Below are 24,186 nucleotides of genomic sequence, written 5' to 3'. Positions count from 1 at the left end.
TAATAATAATAATAATAATAATAATAGTAATAGTAATAGTAATAATAATAATAATAATAATAATAATAATAATAATAATAATAATAATAAATAATATGTGCAATAATAATAGTGTGTTTGCCTAAGGCAACCACACTAATTATATTCAGATATCTTCAATTTATGTTTCTCAGCAAAACATGCTTAGCTAGCATATCAGCTTGCCAATGAGCTAGGTAGGATATCCGTGGTTAGCTCACGCATTAGCAATATGAACCACAGGGGAAGAACATCGACTACACTGATGGTCAATCAATCAGAGATGCATACTGGTGATTTTTGACTAGGCTAATTTTCATAACTTTCTTGTTGACTGAGCAAGTTATTGTAGGTTTTCGCCACAGTCAGTTAATGAGCCAATAACTGTTACTCCACCGCCGTTTGTGGTGTTCACTCACTGGGAGACGCTAGCTGACCGATTAGCGGCAATTAACAAATCTACCAAGTATTTTAATAACTGAGCTGCAGGCGTGTAAATGACAACGCTCTTTGTAGAGCAAGTTTTCCACCTGGTGCATGAAGACAAAAATAATGTAGGCTACATTGAATTTCTAATTATTTGTTTTTTTGTCTTGTAGATCATCTAAACCAATGGAAAAAAGCCAACATATGCAAGGAGCCCCCAGGACCGATTCTGGCTTAAAAGCTCTTGTCGGTCTCTTAAAAGCTAAAAACATGTTCCGTTCTAAATGCCAGTCTTACAAAGATGGTTAATTTCATTAAATTCTGTGTGTGTGATTTCACCGTGTGTTGTATGTTATCCAGCAAATTAAATCATAAACCTTAAGACTCTTAATTTGTTTCGTGAAACTGAAAATTTAGCAGTTTATCCCAAAATCTGGATTATAGTCACTTTGTCACATCCGCATGGCCCAGGTAGACATTTACGGAATGTACATGACTGACAAGCCAACAAACACGTTTGACAGATTGAATATTTGCCGATTAGGGTTAGCAAGCTAGCTATGGCTTGGTAGCCGAAGTTACAAACTGTTTTAGTATACTGGACTACCAAATATAGCAAATAAGCGTTAGCTGATTATGCTTTCTGCTAACTAATTATTTGGTTAAGTAGGCTAAAGGAAATAATAAAAACGACTTGGCTGCCGAGAAAAACTTCAGAGGATTATTTTATGGTCGATCAGTGCAGCTGTAAATAGCACACGCCATAATGAAATCACTACGAAATGGGATGCCTGCATTTTCCACGGTCCACACTTCGCACAGGTGGACCGTGGATGATGAGTCGGAGCCGCAATGTCAAGGCCAAGAGGTGCCACCTCCCACCCCAGTGACCATAGACTATAGCCCCTACTGTAGCTTAGTCCTCTGCAGTAATCAGGAAGTGACAAACTGTACCTCATTAGTCCACAACAAATATTATAACAGTGACCATATGACACAATAAATCATGAAATCGGCCCATGGACAGTCATAATACGAATAAAATAAACATATTGTGTAAAATACACACTACTTGTTCTTGTGAGAAAAAATTATTGACTTTGTATTCTGACCGCATTTGTACTGTAGACTTACATGGAAACCGGATATGGAAACACCTATACTGGAGCCAACCGCAGTGGCGCTAGTGAGCAACGTCTCTCAACAAGACCAGGAAGTGAGTTTCAAAAACGAAGTCTGGTTTTGGCCGCTTGGTGTGCACATGCCTGCTTCATTAACAGACACCCTCACCCCATCACCCCAGCTCAAAGGAGACCCTGTGAGCTTAATTTCCTAGAGCATGGTCACACCGTTAACTTTCATACTGTATTTTGCTATCTGTCAACCTGTTGCATATGAGCAGGCATCTCCAGAACAGCCACCATGCTGCTCAGTTCAGCCTCTTCTTCCGCGACCTTCCCCAAGCACCTTTCATAGCGGCACACTAATTCTGTCAGGGTCACAAGTCTTTCATGAACATGTGCTCTGTGAAATATCTAACCTGCATTTCAGTCCACGTGCTCAAGGTGTTATGACTGGCACTACACCGTAATTAGTGGCAAGCAGTCAACTGCGGCATAAACATGGCAAATTAAACAATTAAGGACCAACAGAAGAGCTTGCTGGCACAAGGGTGCAAGTCTCTGAACCAGGAGTGTCCACTCATCCCAAAAGGGCAAGTGTGGGTAGAGGTCTTTTTTTGAGCTCTGTGCCAAAATGGTCAATTAATGGACTAATCAAGGTCTTGATTGGAGACTGATTCATTCATTAGTATAATTATATATCACAGTGATTGGGAAGAACAAAAGCTTCCAGCAACATTGGATAAGATAACATTGGATATCCCTGTGGAAACCAAATGATTTTTGAAGATTAAAGTCTAATAATAAAATAAAAGTCTTGATTGCTTAAAACTGGGTTCAGAAAGTTCCATTACTTACTGCTTGGATGGAACTACATGCATAAAAAAGGAAACTCCCATGGTCCTAGCAAGTACCTTTAACACATGCTCTTACTTTCCATGTCTGCATTTTACACAGGCTCTTACCTTACACAAGTGCACTTTACACCTGCTCTGACCTTACACAATAGCATTTTACACTTGCTCTGACCTTACACAAGTGCACTTTAAACCTGCCCCGGCCTCACACAAGTGCACTTTACACCTGCTCTGACCATACACAAGTGCACTTTGCACCTGCTCTGACCTTACACAAGTGCACTTTACACCTGCTCTGACCGTACACAGGTGAACTTTACACCTGCTCTGACCTTACACAACTACACTTTACACCCACTGTTACTTTAGACTTGTGATTCATTAATCATGGGGAAATGTCATATTACACAACATTTATTGTACAATGTGGGTTTTCTTTCCAGAGTGCTTTCAATTTCTATTTCTGATGTGGTTTCTTCTAAATATCATTTATTTATACTTAATAAATTGTGTGTATTTTTTACACCTCACTTATACAGCTTAATCTCGCGATGCATCAAAGTACATTTGATCTTAGTTTATCCTTGGTTGCCATAGGAACCAAAATGAAGGCACATCTCTTTACTCACTCATATGCGAAGCCTTTTCATTATTTTACTTCAGGAATATTGATATTTGGCCTTTGAGACCAGCAGACAGTACTTTCGGTTTTCATTCCTTCCGTCGAATTAGGGACTGGTGAGTTCTAATTAGGAACCTAATTTCTCAGTGAGTGACAACTCGAGCCAATCAGTGACATTAACCTATCAATAACTGATCACGTAGACAAAAAAACAGCAACACTACTAGCCTAGAGAGTGCCAGATTTACAGTATCTCTGCTTTGTTCCCTTCAAGAAGAAATTGTATTCAGTAGCCTACAATGTACAGATTGTTTGCAATACCTATATATCCAAAAAAATACACATTTTATACTTTAGCTTGTAACATATGCAGGATATACAGTGCCCTGTATCATGATAAAGTCTACACAATTGTTTCCTATTTACAATATACAATTGTATACTTACAATAAACTTACAATTAATATACAGTTTGAATATACAGGCTGTAGGTACTATGGCCTACAAAAGACACAGAACTACAAAGCCCACATTTCCACCTCAAAGTGACTCACTTAACCACGCCCCCTACTACAGCTCTCTTGCAACAGTATTGGCTTACTGTAAATTCAAAACGCGCAGTCTTCAATAAAACAAACGAAGGTTGCCGTTGTTTCGTACTTTTCCCCCCATTTTTCTCTTTTCCATTACTCTCTTCCATTTTTCTCTCCCTGGACTCGCCACTCTTCTCCCGTCTCCATCTCATGTGAGTCCACATGCCAGGAAGAGTTTGCAAGGCGTGCAATGAAGTTAGGCCTTAATATCCTTGGCTACCGGCTGCTGGAGGAACAAGGCGCCCAAAGCGCTCCTATGATTAGAGGTGATCAAAGAACCAGGAAAGCTACGCACGACATCCTGCAGAGCGAGTCAAAAGAAGCAAGTGACTAGTGGAGGATCCAGTTGCGTGTTTTGGAACAGAAAGGGCGACCAGTTTCCCCTTTCCACCACGACCTCCACAGACTTCGCACTGGAACCCAGGAAACATTTTTTAACAACCAACCCAAAGCAAAGGACACTCAGGTAAGGCAGTAACTCTGGGCTTAGTATAATTATCGATGGACCGAATGTAGCCACATTTATGATTGGATGTACCTAACTGACCGTTATTGTGTTTTAATGATAAATGTAAACATTCCGTATGCTCGGTTGGCTCTAAGCCATCCACCGCGCTGCGTTAGTTTTAATATATGTCACGCACAGAACTTATCTTGCATGTGATCTATATTAATTACTAACCGGTCATAACACAGCATGTTGATCTCTATCAAACACACATATATAGCTATTCAGTTACCCTGTATCTCTTTGGTATGCTTCATACGCCATTGTTTCTCACTAGCTTTGTCTAGATTCAAAAACCCCTCCATCTTGTTCCTTTGTTCTCCGTAAACACGTGTACGCGGTACACAACCCCCTGTAGGAGAACATCCAACACTCCTCACACACATACTCACATGCACACACAAAACCTACACACACATGCACTCATAGTTTGTTATACATCATTGTAGAGAATTGGGCTTTGCGGTTTTGGGACTTTGTGTTTAATAAACTTTATTATATTTACACGGTTGTCTGTATTTATATTACCCTTGTTGAATTAAGTCAGCCGCTGCTAATCCAAAGAATTTAATAGAATACCTTCAATCCTTAGCTAAATCATTTATATTAAGTTAGTACTAGCTGAATGTATATTATATTTGGTTAAGATAGACTATTATTGAGTAATTTTAATAATAATTAATTTAATTATTAATGTGAATTGCCAATTTATAGTTTGTATATTTAATTATTATGAGACTGATTATTATATGCTAGCGCCACCTGTGAGGATATTGATGTATATCTTCTACAGTTTGGTGCCCCACTATGAGAAGTAGCGGCATGTCCCCTACAAGGCTTTAACCAGGAAGTTTTCCTGCAAGCGCGACTTTAATCAGTGTACATACCAGATTGGCCAGGAGGTGGCACTGTGGATGAGCCTTGAGGGAGACACATGAAGACGGTGAGCACAGCGGCCTTACCCCCAAAGCAGGGCTCCATAGCAATAGGCTTTGGGGCGCCCTGCAGAAAAAAACAAGGGGGGTGAGGTAGGTTGGTTAATAGAGGGGTTAAAGCATGGCTGAGGCCTTTATATTACCAGATATACAACTGAGAACCTCATCCTCTACCCTTCAGACATACCAGTTAACCTACAGAAAAGAAACTCCCCCTCTACCCTTCAGACATCGTACTAATGTAAAGGAGAAACTCACCTTCTACCCTTCAGACATACCTACTAACCTAGAGGAGAAACTCACCCTCTACCCGTCAGACATGCCTACAGAGGAGAAACGCACCCTCTACTCTTCAGACATACCTACTAACCTGCAGAGAAGAAACTCACACTCTACCCTTCAGATATACCACCAGACTCACAGAGGAGAAACTCACCCTCTACCCTTCAGACATATTTACTAACCTAAAGGAGAAACTCACCCTCTACCCGTCAGACATAAATGGTAAATGGACTGCATTTATATAGCGCTTATACCCAAAGCGCTTTACAATTGATGCCTCTCATTCACCAGAGCAGTTAGGGGTTCGGTGTCTTGCTCAAGGACACTTCGACACGCCCAGGGCAGGGATCAAACTGGCAACCCTCCGACTGCCAGACAACCGCTCGTACCTCCTGAGCTATGTCGCCCTAGTAAACTACAGAGATATCCTATATATATCCTAGATATACCTACTCTTCAGATATTCCTACTAACCTACAGAGAAGAACCACATCCTCTACCCATCAGACATACCTACTAACCAACCTGATACCACCTGATCTTCTCTTCTATCTGACCTACAGAGGAGAAAGTCATCCTCTACCCTTCAAACATACCTACTAACCTACAGAGAAGAACTACATCCTCTACCCATCAGACATACCAAATGACCCACAAAGGAGAAACTCGCCCTCTACCCTTCAGACATACCAGTTAACCTACAGAAAAGAAACTCCCCCTCTACCCTTCAGACATACCTACTAATGTAAAGAAGAAACTCACCTTCTACCCTTCAGACATACCACCAGACCCACAGAGGAGAAACTCACCCTCTACCCTTCAGACATATTTACTAACCTAAAGGAGAAACTCACCCCCTACCCGTCAGACATACCTAATAACCCACAGAGAAGAACCACATCCTCAACCCTTCAGATAAACACACAAACCATCAGAGGAGAAACTCACCCTCTACCCTTCAGACATACCAACTAACCTACAGAGGAGAAACTCACCCTCTCCTCTTCAGACATACCTACTAACCTAGAGGAGAAACTCACTCTATACCCTTCAGACATAGCAACTAACTATCAGAGGAGAAACTCACCCTCTACCCATCAGACATACCAAATGACCCACAAAGGAGAAACCTGCCCTCTACCCTTCAGACATACCAGTTAACCTACAGAAAAGAAACTCCCCCTCTACCCTTCAGACATACCTACTAATGTAAAGGAGAAACTCACCTTCTACCCTTCAGACATACCACCAGACCCACAGAGGAGAAACTCACCCTCTACCCTTCAGACATATTTACTAACCTAAAGGAGAAACTCACCCCCTACCCGTCAGACATACCTAATAACCTACAGAGAAGAACCACATCCTCAACCCTTCAGATAAACCCACTATCAGAGGAGAAACTCACCCTCTACCCTTCAAACATACCTACTAACCTAGAGGAGAAACTCACTCTATACCCTTCAGACATACCTACTAACCTAGAGGAGAAACTCACCCTCTACCCTTCAGACATACCAGTTAACCTACAGAGAAGAAACTCACCCTCTACCCTTCAAACATACCTACTAACCTAGAGGAGAAACTCACTCTATACCCTTCAGATATAGCTACTAACCTACGGAGGAGAAACTCACCCTCTCCCCTTCAGACATACCTACTAACCTACAGAGGACAAACCACCCTCTACCCTTCAGACATACCTACTAATGTACAGAGGAGAAACTCACCCTCTCCCCTTCAGACATACCTACTAACCTACAGAGGACAAACCACCCTCTACCCTTCAGACATACCTACTAACCTACGGAGGAGAAACTCACCCTCTCCGCGTCAGACTGTGGTGTGGGGATGGCTGGCTTAAGCAGCCACACCTGCCCTGGTCAAGCTAATTAGACCTGGCTAATCGGTTAGATAATTGGCCAGGCTAATTGGACCCAGAAACAGGGGTGGCTGCACCTGTGCGTAGTGAGGTAATCAGTGCGCACAGGTTAAATCTGCCATCCCCACTCACACAAGGGAGAGCCTCTGTCATGACAGTGTTAACATCTGCTCTTTGGCTGTACCATCTTGGCACCCTCAAAAATAAACGTAGATTGTTTGAACGTCGTCTCCCTGTGTCTCTGTGCTGGAGGGCCCTTTGGAAAGCCACTTCGGTGGCCTGTGGCAGGCTCGTTTGCCACACAGACATACCTACGAACCTAGAGGAGAAGCTCACCCTCTACCCTTCAGACATACCTACAAACCTACAGAGGAGAAACTCACCCTCTACCCTTCAGACATACCTACTAACGTACAAAGGAGAAACTCACCCTCTACCCTTCAGACATACCTACTAACCAACAGAGGAGAAACTCACCCTCTACCCTTCAGACATACCTACTAACCTACAGAGGAAAAACCACCCTCTACCCTTCAGACATACCTACTAACGTACAGAGGAGAAACTCACCCTCTACCCTTCAGACATACCAGTTCACCGACGAGAAGAAACTCACCCTATACCCTTCAGAAATACCTACTAACATAAAGGAGAAACTAACCCTCTGCCTTTCAGACATACCTACTAACCTAGAGGAGAAACTCACTCTATACCCTTCAGATATAGCTACTAACCTACAGAGGAGAAACTCACCCTCTACCCTTCAGACATACCTACTAACCTACAGAGGAGAAGCTCACCCTCTACCCTTCAGACATGCCTACTAACCAAAGCAGAAGAAACTTACCCTGTCCCCTTCAGACATACCACCTGACCCACAGAGGAGAAACTCACCCTCTACCCTGCAGACAAAACTACTAACCTACAGAAAATAAACTCACCCTCTCCCTTTCAGACATACCTCCTGACCCAAGAGGAGAAACTAACCCTCTAACCTTCACACATGCGTACTAACCGAAAGGAGAAACTCACCCTCTACTCTTCAGACATACCACCTGACCCACAGAGGAGAAACTCACCCTCTACCCTTCAGATATACCTACTAACCTACAGAGAACCTCATCCTCTACTCTTCAGACATACCTACTAACCTACAGATAAGAACCTCATACTCTATCCTTCAGACATCCCTACGAACCTATAGAGGAGAAACTCACCCTCTACCCTTCAGACATACCAATAAACCTACAACGGAGAAACTCACCCTCTACCCTTCAGATATACCTACTAACCCACAGAGAAGAACCTCATCGTCTAACCTTCACATATACCTATGAACCTATAGAGGAGAAACTCACCCTGTACCCTTCAGACATACCTACTAACCTACAGAGGATAAACTCACCGTCTACCCTTCAGAAATACCTACTAACCTAAAGGACAAACACACCCTCTACCCTTCAGACATACCTACTAACCTACAGAGGAGAAACTCATGTGTATGTCGTTAGCCCCTATGTGTGCATGTCTGAATTACGGAACTCATGGTCTTAATAATATAATCATTCCAAATGCTTATCTGTGCTTATTATTTTGATACAGCCATGAGCTGCAGCTGAGTAACTGCACATGTACACATTTGGATAATAATGACTTCACAATGACACAATAAAAATTCATCCAGAAAAATAGGGTGGAAAATCCAGCTAACACACCAACCACTATCTCACTGTATGTAGACCACTTGTATAGCAATTAGGAGTTTACAGAATATGAATAAACATAATTAATCAGGAATGCTTTTTAAGAAACAAGTAAGGCTAATGCCATTTTCACAGAGGCAGAGAAGTAGAGCAGTGCAAGCTGGGATTTATATGAGGGTCAGACAGCCTAAGACATGACAGTATTAAAGTATCCCTTATCAATGGTGTTCTTACTTATGAAGACAGATGAAAGGAAAAAGCACAGATATGCTTTGGTCAAATCCCCATTTTCAGAACAAAGGTTTCACTGCTTAATACATGGGCTTGGCTGTTGTCTAGGAACTCTAGGAAATTAAGTCACCTAAAGCTCTGGTTAGCCTTTACTGCTGCCTTCCTGCACATCTCAGACAAAGGCTCTTCCTCCACTGAGTTCAAGCAGAAGGGCGGTGGCCGCAATTCATCATAAAGAGACTAATCAAAGCTCGAGTCATCAATCTCATATTGACCTTACTAGGGCATTTGCAGGGGATATAATCGATCCGAGCTGAGCTGTAGGGCAGGGCTGTTTATTAACACATAAACACAATGCATTATGTTTTTAAGCCACACTAATTTGAACACAACATGATCTTTGCTCAGGTTTCTGATGACAGACTGAGTGAAGTGGATGATGGCAATGCTGCAGTCTCTCAGATTCAGCTTCAGATGAGTATCTGTTTTTTCAGAAGAAAAAAATAACTAATTAAAAAATATTCAAACAATAATAGTGAACGAATGGTAACACTGGTATCGGAGAGATGGCGTAGCCTTATCTCCTGAGCCATTCACCACTTAAAATTTCCAAGGGAATTTAAACTGTCTGCATCTCAGCTGCGATGAAGAAGCAGACTTGTGCAGAAAGGCAGCAAGAGAACAAGCAACAACTGTGGTTGGGGGGTGGGGTGGGGGGGGCTGACTGACTTACAAAGTGCAGGGCCAGACAGGGTTGGAGGTGCTGAACTTGATGCAGTCTTTCAACTCTAACGCACATACACATACACGCTGCACACACGCTCGCACACACACTGTTATGGCCATTGTACCACCTGGCTATACTGCTTGCACCAAAGACCATCCCTTTACTTGCATGTGCTACCCAGGATACTTCAGAGCAAACTTATTTACACAGCATGTGACTCTCCCGGCACATTAAAGTGGAAAGGGCTGGGGGGGGGGGGGGGGGGGGGGTTTATAGAAGTTTCTTTCTAACATGCGGAGGCTCCGCGGCTGTTTTTATAAATCGTCTCTTAAATGGCTTTTCAACAACAGTAGCTGACAGGCCAGGCCCAGACAAATGGGCTTGTAATAAGCAGCGTTGTTCATATGCAGACAAAGTAATCATCCGATGTCAGGATAGAGCACAGCATCGACACATAACCCGTCACTCTCCATCTCTCTCAACACTTTATATCGGCTCATCCTCGCACAGTCCTATCGACCTGTCCTAAAATAACACCAAACTGTTGAGGAGGCAGCGTTTGCGAAAGCGTGTGTGCGTGTGTGCTTGCGTGTGTGCGTGTGCATGCATGTGTGCGTGCGCGCGTGTGCATGCGTGTGTGCGTGCGCGAGTGTGCGTGTGTGCATGCACGTGTGTGTGTGTGCATGTGTGTGTGTGCATGTGTGCATGCGTGCGTGTGTGTGTGTGTGTGTGTGTGCATGTGCATGTGTTCGTGTATGTGTGTGAGAGAGATAGACAGAGTGTGTGTGCCCGAGCGCATCACTGTATGCAGGTGTACATCTGTACAGAATGAAGAATGCAGGGTTGCAGTGTCAGAAAAGCTTTTAGGATGAAAAGCCTTGAAAGTTTGACTTGAGCGTGGCTGTCCCCATGAAGACAGAATTGGCATCACAGACATCTGTGAGACTCTTGAAAATACCCTCCTACAAACGGAGAGGAGGACAGATGGCAGGCAAAAAGCAAAAGGCAGGAACTGTGCTCTGGCCATCATATACTCATCTCAGGCAATTCAACATAAATCTATAGAAATAACAATAAAATTTGCTTTTTTTTGACCAAAAAAAAATTGACCAAAAAATGCTTTGGTCAATGAATCATCGCTAGTGTGGAGAACAATCAAACGAGAATATCCCTATCTCTCTTCTGCTACTTTCTTTTCCGCTCCTTCTGTAGCGTGTGCTCTCTCTGACTCTCTCTGTCTCTCTCTTACTCTCGCCAGAATAACATCGGCCTGACTGCTTCAGCAAGCAACAAATCCTGCCTAAACTGCAAGTGGGTCGTGTGGCTTTATTGACACCTATGAAAAATATCCAGAGGAAGGAGGGAGACAGATTGAAGGGGGGAGGGGAGAAGAGAGAGACGAGAGAGGGAATATTGACAGAAAGTGTGATAAAGCTCTAATTCAATATGTTGGAATCCTCCATCCCTCTGAGAAAACCCAAACACATTGCAGTGGCATCACTCAAACTCACTCACACACAGTTGTGCAAGCACCTGTACAATAACCAGAGAAACAAACAGGGGGCCTGGTTTCCCCCAGGAGACTGCAGCAGTGTCACTTTTCCCAGGGGGACCCTCCATACGACCATTTATTAGTTTAAGTAAAAACATGGCTCCCATCACTCTTCTGCCTCTGAGAACCCTGGTTTAAGCAGTCGCACTAGATGACACATAGCTGTACCTCACAGCTGCTCTACAGATGAGACACAGCTGTACCTCACAGGTCCTCTACAGACGAGACAGAGCTGTATCTCACAGCTGCCCTAGTGATGAGACACAGCTGCACCTCACAGTTGCCCTAGTGATGACACAGCTGTACCTCACAGCTGCTCTACAGATGAGACACAGCTGTATCTCACAGCTGCCCTAGTGATGACACAGCTGTACCTCACAGCTACCCTAGTGATGAGACACAGCTGTACCTTACAGCTGCCCTAGTGATGAGACACAGCTGTACCTCACAGCTGCCCTAGTGATGAGACACAACTGTACCTCACAGCTAGCAATGACACCCAGCTGTACCTCAAAGCTGCCCTATCAATGAGACACAGCTGTACCTCACAGCTGCTCTACAGATGAGACACAGCTGTACCTCACAGCTGCCCTAGTGATGAGACACAACTGTACCTCACAGCTAGCAATGACACCCAGCTGTACCTCAAAGCTACCCTATCAATGAGACACAGCTGTACCTCACAGCTGCTCTACAGATGAGACACAGCTGTACCTCACAGCTGCTCTACAGATGAGACACAGCTGTACCTCACAGCTGCTCTAGAGATGAGACACAGCTGTACTTAAAGCTGCCCTAGCAATGACACACAGCTGTACCTAGTGATGAGACACATTTGTATCTCACAGCTGCCCTAGCGATTTATTATTTTTAATTCAGGCGGCATTTCGCCCTGTAACGTAGAGACGTTAGACGGGGTCGGAAGAAGAATGAGGCTCAGTGACATCTCTCCACACCTTATCACTCCCAACATTTTCCCCTGAAATTTGCTATCGATTTCATTTCTCCAGGGGGAGCTATTGATTAGAAGGAGCAAGTCTGGCGGATATAGACACGGATCACTGTGGATCTACAGCGCACGCAGTAGAGACATAGCGGAGATACAGCAGAGACCTGCAGAACGAAGATAACGGAGATCACATATGCAGTGGTCTCAGATTACACACCAGAGACACACACACGCACGCACGCACGCACGCTCATGCTCACACACACACACACACACACACAAACACACGCACATGTACAGACACACACACACACAAACATGCATACATGCAAGTTATACTTCAAGCATCAAAACAGTTAATTATCACCAAAGCATGTTTGCACTACAAAAGATATACAGAACAATATTCCCAGAGAAACATGGCCAAGGTCTTCTGTAAAGTGTATTGCGACAAATGTTTGGAAAATGCACTGTACAAATAAATTACATTTGACATGACAAAACACAATTTAATACCACTGAGGAATATATGAAATAATAAACAAATGCAAGCACGTCAAAGCTGTCCAGAAATGGCCTTTGCGGTCTTTTTCCATTCAGTCTCAATCTTCAAAGTTTTCCCTCAAGTACAACAGTGTAGAACTGTGCACACAGAAACAACTATGAAAGGTCAAAGGTCAAGAGACATTGAACAACATTCTTCATGGACTGTCTCAGACCATGAAGAATGGTGCATAAGCACCATGGAGTTTGTAGCTTGATCCAAGTGGTAATTATCACATACAAATCCCACACTGCCTATAATAGCCAAATCCTTCTGAATGCCAACTTCCCAACCGTTTCTAATTACATTCAAGCCCTAATTAAACAGGACAGTATCTGCTCCAGGATAATGGTAAGGCCAATATTGATCATCTGCCAGAGATATACCCTTGAGGTCATTTTTTACAGATGAAATTTGAGCTGCAAAAAAAGATATGCAACTCCGCAATTTTTCCCGATCTCCCCCCCCGACAGACCTTTTGATCTCTGAACAGGCAAAAGGACATGGCTATGCTTTATCAGAAAATTCCTGAAAAGCTATTTCGTCAGAGAGGAGATGATGGAAGCGTCTTTGTAGAAGCTCTCCCCGGAGAGCTCTGCCCCTGGCCGCCGTCCCACGCTAAGCCCAGGTGAAATGAATTATCCCGCTGCGGAGAGAAGACTTTTTTTGCATGGCTTTCCGCACCGAGTCGGATCATATTTGGGTTTGCGTGTCCTTTTGTTAAACATGCAGTTGATTCCCTGGATAAATGTCACGGCTGCGTCCTTATCAGGGAGTGGAACGGCTGTACGGATCAATGCAGGTCGTACCCCGGGGGCAGGACATCCGTCGTCTGCGTGAGCGTATGTGTGTGTGGGCATGTGTGCGCACGTGTAAAAATGTCCATCTGTGTGTGTAAATAACTGAGTGTGTGTGAATGACTGTCTGAGAGAGAATACATTGTAGCATATTAGCATATGTGTGTGTCCATATGTCCATAAATAAATATGTGGATTCGTGCATAAATAATTGAGTGTGAGTGAATAATTGTGTGAGGGAGAGAAAATATGTGTGTGTGTGTGTGTGTGTGTGTTTGTTCACATGTGTAAATAAGAGCATCGGTGTGAAAATAAGTGAGCATGTGTGAATAACTGTGTGTGAGAGAGAATGTGTGTCTCTGAGTGTGTGGGTGTGCATACATGTCTAAACATGTGCATTTATGAGAAAATAATTGAGTGTCTGTGAATAAGTACATGTGAGAAAGGATACAATTCAGCTTTTTTGTGTGTGTGTGTGTGTGTGTAAATAAATATGTGCATTTATATGTAAATAACTGAGTGTGTATGAATAACTGTGTGCGTCTGTCATTTTTCTTCCCCATTTGGAGCAAGGTCATCTGTATTAATGACTGCTGACCCTGAAACTCCCTAGTGGTTTTAAAGGTGTAAAACAGAAAACATTCCCTTTGCTTTTCCCCATCTCCAATTCCCCCAACCCCCATCTCCATTTCCCTCTCTTCCTCGCCACTCTTTCATTACCTTCCCTGCGGCAGTAAATCCCTGGGATTGAAAAATAAATATGCCATTAAAACATTAGAGATGAAGTGGATTCAGGTGTTGTGGGGGGGGGATGGCGGCACGTGCGTGTGTGTGGGGGGGGGGGCTCAGCATGGGCCTTGCACACAGACTTCATGAGGGATAAAGGACAAAGCGCACTCAAGGATTAGTACTCTATGAAAAAAATGCCAAAGCATACTATACGCACGGAGTCCACAGGGAAGCAGACTCAGCCTGTATGTGTGGCCGGCCTTTTCATTGCCCACCACTGTGCTGTACTGTTCTGTACTGTGATCCCAGTGCATCTATATCAAACCCTCTCCGCTTTTCCCCCTGTCAGAATAAAGTGTGGAAAAATACAGAAGAAAGCTGGACTGCCCGTTCTCCTTAAATAAAAACGCTATGCACAAGATGGTTGAAACACACCACATGCAAGTGTTAAAACACGCTTTGCGTGGGAGGTTTAAAACACTGCACACAAACACACACACACACACACACACACACACACACACCAAAACACGCTATGCAAACCATGGTTAAAATATGCAATGCAAAAGCGGGCTAAAGGATGTTACTGTACATATGAGGAGCAAACCTATGACTGTAGGGTTAGAGCATGCTACACACACACACATAAGTGCGGACACACACACACACACAAGGTTTTGCACATGTTATGGAAATTTATTTTAAGGAACATCTTTACCAAGCTCCCACAGTATCAAATTTGTAGTGCATCAGCAGGGCTTGACGCGACTGGCTGGTTGACAGAAAACCTGCTTCTCATCACCAGTGTCCCCCTCTGCTCAGTCGGGCCCCCGCCACACGCAGCTTTCCCGCACAGGCTGAGCACGAGGCCCGCTACCCCGACTCCACCTCTGAAGCAGCGCCTTGCGGCTCCAAGAGGAGGGGAGTGCATTTCTCCCAAACCAAAAGAGGAGGCTGCCACAAAGACCGCAAACATGTACACCAGGCATTCAAAACTGCCAGAAAACAACTGAGGGTTAGAAAGCACTATACGTGACCGAAAATACATGCTACGTGCCCAAGGGAAAATGCAGACTACACGGCCCATTAAAACCTTGGGCAACGCTCAAAGATGCCCGCACAACCATATGAATTGTGCTTCGGAGGTACAGTTAGCACTGCAACCTTGAATGCCATCATCAACAGAACAGTATTTAACAGCACAGCCATGTGGCACACCAGCACTCCACAGTGGCAATAACACAAGCTTCATAACAATTACTAGAGGCTACTGCTGCTGCCCAGATTAGCCGCAGAGTGCAGGGCATTACTGTGAAGGTGCTGAGAGTTTACAGTAAGAGCATCGGTAATGACCAGCAGGTCTGCACTTACAGCAAATGAAGGGTTGTAAAAAAGTCTACCGTGAGATTTAAATGTCTCTCTCACTCACTCCCTCAGTTCAAATTCAACATGCTTTATTGGCATGAAGTACATACTGTAAATATTGCCAAACCATTATATACATAAAAAATAATGCACAGCTGTGTGTCACTTTCTCTTTCAATGACTGATTGACTGACCAACTGACTGTACACTGCAGAACTGCCTGGCAGCCTGAGGGAACACTGACAACCTTAAGGGAACACTGGCAGCCTGGGGGAACAAAGGCAGCCTGAGGGAACACTGACGGACTTAATGGAACAGTGACGGATAAGGGAACACTGACAGCCTGAGGGAACACTGAAGGCCTGAGGAAACACTGACAGGCTTATGGGAACACTGACAGCCTGAGGGAATACTGACATGCTTAAGGGACACTGACAGCCTGGGGGAACACAGGCAGCCTTAAGGGAACACTGGCAGCCTTAAGGGAACACTGACAGACTTAAGGTAATACTGACAGCCTTAAGGGAACACAGACGGACTTAAGGGAACACAGACGGACTTAAGGGAACACTGATGGATAAGGGAACACTGACAGCCTTAAGGGAACACTAACAGCCTAAGGGAACACTGACGGCCTGAGGAAACACACTGACAGGCTTACGGGAACACTGACAGCCTGAGGGAATACTGGCATGCTTAAGGGACACTGACAGCCTTAAAGGAACACTTACAGGCTGAGGGAACACTGACAGCCTCAAGGGAACACAGACAACATGAAGGAACACTGACAGTCTGGGAGAACACGGAGAGCCTGGCCAACCGGTAAAAGCACATTGTGATTATGGAATAACAAAAATTTTATAATCTCTGTTTGGTGGCATCTCTGCTTTTTTTGTATCAAGAGCACAAGTACAGATGTACCGTTAATGTACTGCTAGGGTAGAAGCTGGCACTCTGCCTGGCTGACAATCTCCATTAGACATCCATACTCTTGCTTTTTATGCATCAAGAGCACAAGTATGGATGTACCGTTAATGTACTGCTAGGGTAGAAGCAGGCACTCTGCCTGGCTGTCAATCTCCATTAGACACTGACATTAACATTAAGGGTGTCGGAGAATCCCGTAGGTAAATTATGCAGGAGGCAGACATGCAAGTGAGAATAAAATTTGACGGAAACTTTAAGAGGAAGTAAAACTTTAATTAAACCTGATTCCGGAGGAACTGAAAAGTAATTGAGAGCAATTCAGGTTCACGGACCTGGAAACCCGCAGCGAATAAATCAAGAGAAATAAAAACTAGGGTATTAAATGTGGAAATGATTTCAGAAAGCTGACATATCACAGCCGGGAAGATAAACCAAGAATGGGTTTATGTGTTAGACAGGACAGGGGTCACAAAAATAATTTGACCTGAGCAACGTGAGCAATGACATAGTGTAGAGAGGGGGTTCAAACAGTCCCAGGTCAGATGTCACCATCCAAATGGTGTCAAGTCACAGAAGACCCCAATGACAGTGCTTTGGGGCATGCGCTGTATTATATTGAATACTAAGAAAATAAAATCTTTAAAGTCACAGGGAAAGAGAAGTTAAAGCAGCACTAGCTTCCATGATATGAAGCATACACAAGTGAAACAAATCTTTTGGGGAGAATTTTTTAAGGGCGGGGAGCCATTTTGATTGACTTCAAATGAAAAAAGGGAGGAATGTGGGCTACTACATGAAAAGATGTTGATTGGGAAAGAATGGAAAATTGACAGACACTTAATTGACATACATGCCCACTTCTACCCAATAACATAAAATCTAAAATAAATTTGTTTTCCAGGAAGTGGAGGGAACACAGCTTTGGAGGGAAAATACACAAGAATTAGAATTGCACAATTTTTTTGGAAAACATACTTTTAGACGTCCTTGTGGTTACTGAGAATTGACTAAATTGATGAAAAACCTCATTTGGATTTCACTGTGACTAAAAATTCAAACAGAAATGTGCAGACAGCCCAAAGCTGCTGAAACACTGATCACTGTCCAAATATTTGTGCAACACCCAATTCCTGCTTGTTGTTCAAACTTTGATCAATACTCAAAGACTGCTCACTACCCAAACACTGCTCATTACTCAAACGCTGCTCACTATCCAAACACTGCTCACTACTCAAACTCTGCTCACTACCAAAAAGCTGCTCATTCAAAGTGCTGCATGCTTTCTGTAGCCAAAATGCTATTCACTCCCCAAATGGACCATGCAATGTGATGACTTCCCTCAATTGCCTTTCAGAATGGCACCCCAAACAGTGCTGCATTTTATCATGCTGTCAAGGCTAAACGAACTCTGCGTAACAGCGACAGATGTTGCTTAATTAACTCTTTGTGGAGAGATAACATCCAAATTTTATACATGTCACCATGAGCGCTTCACAAAACAAAACAAAACACAAAAACACAAAACAACAACATCCATATACAGGGGGAAACCCTAAATCCGTCATTTCAGCTTCAGGGAAAATAGTATGTCCATGTGGTGTCAGGTGAAGGTAGGTCGGGTATAGTACTATAAGGAATGATCCTGAATTAGTGATGCTGATGACTCGACTTAGACTAGACCCAATGTAATTCAGATTATGCTCTGAAACCTGACTCTGGATCTGTGATGGTGTGAAAGGAGTTAATTCACTGGACTCCATTTGAGCCAATTATGTGCAGTAGGAGATGAGAACTGATCCTGGATCAGTGTCGCAACGCAGACCGTAGCTGGTGTGAGTTTGGATGGGGAGCAGAGGTGGGCCAAGGGTGGGTTTGAGGTTAGTGACACCACGGTCAAGACCAACATCATCAGGAACTGTGTGTGTGTGTATGTGTGTGTGCATGTGTGTAAGTGTTTGTGTGTGTGTGCGTGTGTGCGTGCATATCTGTGGGTGTGTGCGTGTGTGTTTTTCAGGGCACCCCTCATGTTCCTGCAGCTGAATTAAGGCTTATCTGCCTCTGTGTAATGGTGTAATATAGTGGCCGTTGTGTAAATGTGAAGAAAAGCACTCACCTCAGCAGGCCCCGGCAAGAGTTCTGTCTGCTCTGCCCCAACCTCCAGCGCCACAGCAACTGACTCCAGCGCCACGGCGACCGACGCAAAGGGCCGACTCGCCATCTGCTGCCGCTCTCTCATTAGTTGCTGAATAATAGAACGAGAGAGAGAGAGAGAGACAGGGAGGGAGAGAGATTCAGAAATAGTCAAACCTTTTGTGTCAAAGAAAACCAAACATAGAATTATGAGTGTGATGGCTGCTCAACAGCAACACTGCGAATAAAAAAGAAGAAAAAACAGTTTTTCTTCCTAAAAAAAGCAATGATTCCAAATAAACACTGAAAGTGTGCGGGGAGGGGTTCATCTGAAGGCCATTTCAGCTCCATCCAATCAAACGCCCACCCCCTCCACCCCAAAAAAAAAAATTTTTTTTTAAATATACAAAGAATGTAGCTTGTTTATTTGATGCTCCTCTCCTCCAGATCAGATCACAAAATATTAATCCCGTATATATCCTCATAATACAGTTTGTTAGTTGCCGAGCCTTAGAGATGTGTCAGTGTCTATATTGTCATGACTATTAATGCTTAACGTGCAAAAAGGGCATAATTAGACCCAGCACGGCACGTTTACAGACAGTAATGTGCCGGAACTAAATCTCAAACTTCTTCGCTGATGGCATTCGATAGGCTGAAAGCTGGGACAGCACAGTCGCACAAAAGTGAAGTCGCAATGCCAACGACTGAAAATTTTATTTTATTGACCACTTTACAACAATATATAAATGCACAATAACATTGTGAAATTGCAAGACGACAAGTTTATCTGGGAATTCCGCAGAAATTAGCACATCAGGTACAAAAAAATGCAGTATTACATTTAACTTTCAAACAGGCGTATTCACAATGAAGGGGCCCACAGGTTAAAAAGTACAATGACACCACCTCACCTGGGACTCGAACCTATAACCTCAACATTGCAAGCTTAGTTTCGTAACCATTATGCTACACAGCCGGCCTAAAAAAGATTGGGGATGTGGAGAAGAGCTGGCTCTTAACACCACATCAGCAGGACACATTTACTCCCGTATAGATAGAACCAATCTGCATTCAAGAGGTAATATTTAATTATCAATGCTTTCATCCTGATTAATCTCTTAATTAGTGTGTTATCAGGATCACAAGGGAGCCAGAATCCAATTTCAGTGTTTGGACTTCACCCCACAAAAAAAAGAAAAACACATCATGGGCACTTCAGTCTCTTCCTTTTCCAAAACCAATCTTGTGTCTTGTCATGCTGTAATTTGTTCTTGTTTTGTTTTTCTTTCCACGTTTGGGAAAACCCAGTCAAGGCCTACCCAGCGCTGAAACTACCAGCGTGTGCATCCATTTTGTCCTGCATTAACCTGCTAAGCTGCAGCTGTCGCAGTCAACCTCGTCCCACCTTTGGTAGAGTGGACTTCTGCTGGAATCGGCTCCTGTCAAACAGCACGCTAATTGCCCAGAGGCTACAAGCAGTCGTCAGTGCGAGACGAGCATCTCCTCTGATCAGAGCTAACTCTCCTGTAGTACTGTGGGGGGCATGAAACTGTTTCTTGTTTGCGGGCAGACGCATTTAACGTGCATCAGCTGCAGCTATGGTGTGTGGGCGCGGGTTGTACTGTGATGACTCAAAAGCATAAATATTGATTCCTCACCAAACAGGCAAAAGAGGGTGAAAAATTCATTCAAAATGAAATTGCACTGTAAGTGTACATGTATTAGATCCTAGTTTAGAGCGTAGACTGGCACTGCTTCCATCTCTTTAAGAACACAGCATGGCTTCGCCAACCGTGCCACACGGTGCCATCATCACCACTCATTACAAAAAAACAAACATTCAGGGGAACATTTAGAAGACACAAGCCCTTCTGAGTAATGTCTTCAGAGGCCTATCGATTTGGAAAAGCAGATATCTACCAATCAGGACTTGGCTGGTGATCTGCTGAAATGTGCGCATTAAAGTTTGAACTTCTTATCCAATCACCAACAAAAGTAAAACACAGCGCTTTGTGGCCTCTGTGTTCGACGACTATTGATTAAGCTGAAGCTGTGAAGCTCTTCTGGCTTGACCCACAGTGAAAACAAAAAAGTTTTCTTGTTCTCTGAACTGTAAAGCAATTACATCATTGTGGTCCAAACTGCACTGTGAATGACCCTTTAGGATAGTGTGTGTTATGATTACTGAGCAAACACTCACATAAAAGCCATGACATCACATACAAGGTGCTGCTCATCTAAGCTATGACATCACACACAAGAAACATTATGTTACAGCCACGCCTTCAAATCGAAGCCATGACATCACGCGCAAGATGTGTGGCATTAAAACCAAGACAACACACAGGAATCATCATGTCAAAGTGATGACATCACACACAAGACACATCACATCAAAGCTACGACATCACAAATTATGTCATTTTATTTAACTGTAAAATTCTCAAACATACATACATCAGTGAATATGACTGAGCTGGGCCTAACGGGACTGAAGAAAAAGGGAACCATCCCCCGTTGCCATTGACCACAACCAGCCGTATGAATATTCCCAATATCCAACGTGCCGACAGCACAAGATGCAAAAAGCCAGATATATCACCGGGATTAATATAGCCGGAGCAGGTCACCATTATAACAGCAGCAATAGGAAACAGGCTTTACTGATGATTAAGAAAAGCTGACACAGAACAGACAAGAATGCTCACATTATAAACTGCATTTTAGTTGGTGATTTACCATCATGTAGGTCTGCATTTAATCATAAAAAGTCAAAACATATAACGATGATTATGATAACACAAAACAGCACTGTCACAATCTGAAACTTTTCCCAATAGAGGGAAAGGCCCACACCAGAGAGAAACATACTGTAATAAGCCGCGTTTCCACCAAAAGTACCCGGAACTTTCAGTCCCAGGAACTACTTTACCAGGAACTAAAAGGTTCCTTCAGCCCATGGTTGTCTGCGTTTCCACCGCGGACTAAAGTCCCGCGAAGATTAGGCAAATTAGCCCACTGACGTATGAAAAAACGACGTTGTCTTCGGTCCATCTGTCCTATGATTTTTTCTGTAACCCCATACTACCACCGAAGTAGCCTACATTATTTTCTAATAACCGGGACAGCCCAGAGGGGTTTATTCCACTTATATACAACGGGTTACCAACAATGATTATATATGGTTACTTTTGTATTTTAAAAAAAAATCGATTTAAGCACCTGGAATAGAAATATTCTTCTGCAGCCGTTTGGGCTTATTTTACTGTTGTCAAGCAAAACTGTCGTTGGTAGTTGAACTTGGACCGTTGTTATGCAACAAATAGGATATAACAGGCCAATAGTCAGATTGTAACTGTTTTATATATCTTCTCAAACACATTCATTATGTTTTTATGCGAACATTCGCTTTCATGTCTTGACATCCGAAGCGACCGAATGCATTCACATTTATATGTATAACTGGCAACAACAGCAGAAAACATGCACACGTTGTAAACAATTTGCTGTTTGATTACTTTCTCATCGTCAATTCCATATCGCAAATCGCAAAATGACAAGAATAGAACGAAAACTCGGACTTGCGTGAAAATTTACATTAGTAGTGGTTCAGCCACCGTTTGCTTTCCTTCGAAGTTACTGCTAGCCGAGCAGCGAAGTGTGCCCTCCAGATGCGAACCATGCACCATAAATTAGTCCATAGTCTTCCTGGTCTTTTTGTGGAATTGTAGAATGGTAGAGTAAAATTACGGCAGTCTGAAAAAGCTAAAGGGACGATTACTAGAATTAACCTGTTATTTTACCCTGACAAAAAGTGCGGAAGGTGATTTCCAGTTTGCTTTTACTGTATTACCAATGTGAATTACGCAGAACTACCGCATACCTCACATAACTGTATCAAACGTTTTGAGTCAATTACAAGGGGCTAACAAAGAAAATCCGGAAGAAAATATTCAGCAACCGAATTAATCCGTTTGTATGTTTTGGTACGTAATATGCTGTCCCAGCACGAATGCTTTTTATAAAAAAAATTTATAAAACGAATACTAAAGCAAGAAAAGAACAGAAGAGCACACGTTATAATTCCAAGACGTTGGCAGGCTATAACCAAAACTAGGCTACTGCGCCGCATAACATACAAGTTTGATTTTAAGTTATTATGAAAATAAATTGCTTTGCGGCTGTATATTTCTAAACATGGCGGCTGAAAACAAAGACAAAAAAATGCTGCGAGTACTCGACCAATCAGAAATGTTCAGCGCTGCAAGCTCCACCCAAAAGGTTCCTGTACTTTCGGAAAGTACTACCCCCCGAGCAGGAACTTTTTGGGGGGTAGAATAAAGCCCCCGGAACTAAATTTAGACCCTAGTTCCTGCGGTGGAAACGCACTGAGTTCCTCAAAAGGTTCCTAGTTCCGGGGTAAAGTTCCTGCAGTGGAAACGCGGCTATAGATAGTAATGTGTACAGGGATGGAATATGAGGAACATATTGATCAAAGCACTGAGGTTTATCATTGGACAGAATTTGAATCAAAAGATTAAGATGGCAAGGCAAGTTACCAAAGAAGCTCCAGTTTTTAAAGGTGAAACCGCTTTCATTGTGCCTCTCATATGAATTGACAATGATCGCCATTTATCACGGAATCACACCAGACCTTTTTCCACTAACACAGGACAGCGTCAATTCAACTCCTTGAAGGGGTCGGGGATGCCCAGTTGAGCTGGACGTTTTGCCTCTTGTACACGTAATTCTTTGAAGCGCGTTTTGCACAAAGCTTTCGATGCGTCAGTGGGATCTTATTTGCTGCGTAAGCAATACAGCGCCATATTTCACTTTGGCCGCCCGTTTTTGTCCGCGGGCGTGGTGTGGTCGGGATTTTCTGTGGCTGCAATGCTGGTGTTAGCCATCCTGTTTACCAGCCACACTTACACACCTATGCAGCATGCAGACACACTAGAAGTGTAATAGTAATTTCCCTTACAAATAGTGCAAGACACACTGCATGTAAGAACTGGTACTAAAATCTTATATTTTGATACCATCAAAGAACTGGTTCACCATACAACACTAATACAAAAAATTACAAATATGATTTAGCATACCACACCGCCAATACTACCATCAACAACAACACAATTTCTCCATTTTAATCTCACCTGTACTGCATTGAAGGACCATTGTGATAAATATAACAAGCCTTCTGCCAAAAGCATGCTCAGCCTTTCCCTCAGGCAGCTCACAATCAAGCTTTAATTCCGTAAAACGCTTTACTCAAAAATGTATCG

General features: G+C 43.2%; 1 protein-coding gene across 3 annotated transcripts in view; it reads right to left on the bottom strand.

Moving 5' to 3' along the window:
• atrnl1b (attractin-like 1b) overlaps window positions 1–24,186 on the bottom strand; it is a 252,548-nt gene that overhangs the window by 14,729 nt on the left and 213,633 nt on the right. For 2 of the 3 annotated variants that reach the window (XM_035404116.1, XM_035404117.1), the window contains exons 27-28: window positions 18,882–19,010; window positions 5,033–5,147 (exon numbers count right to left, since the gene is read on the bottom strand). In XM_035404116.1, coding sequence (XP_035260007.1) covers window positions 5,033–5,147; window positions 18,882–19,010 — 244 coding nt within the window. The remainder of the gene's footprint in view (window positions 1–5,032; window positions 5,148–18,881; window positions 19,011–24,186) is intronic. The other variant, XM_035404118.1, reaches the window with a different exon arrangement.

The sequence above is a fragment of the Anguilla anguilla genome, chromosome 2, assembly GCF_013347855.1.
Source record: "Anguilla anguilla isolate fAngAng1 chromosome 2, fAngAng1.pri, whole genome shotgun sequence".
NCBI classification, from domain to species: Eukaryota; Metazoa; Chordata; class Actinopteri; order Anguilliformes; family Anguillidae; genus Anguilla; species Anguilla anguilla.
This window is presented reverse-complemented; position numbering and strand designations above follow the sequence as displayed.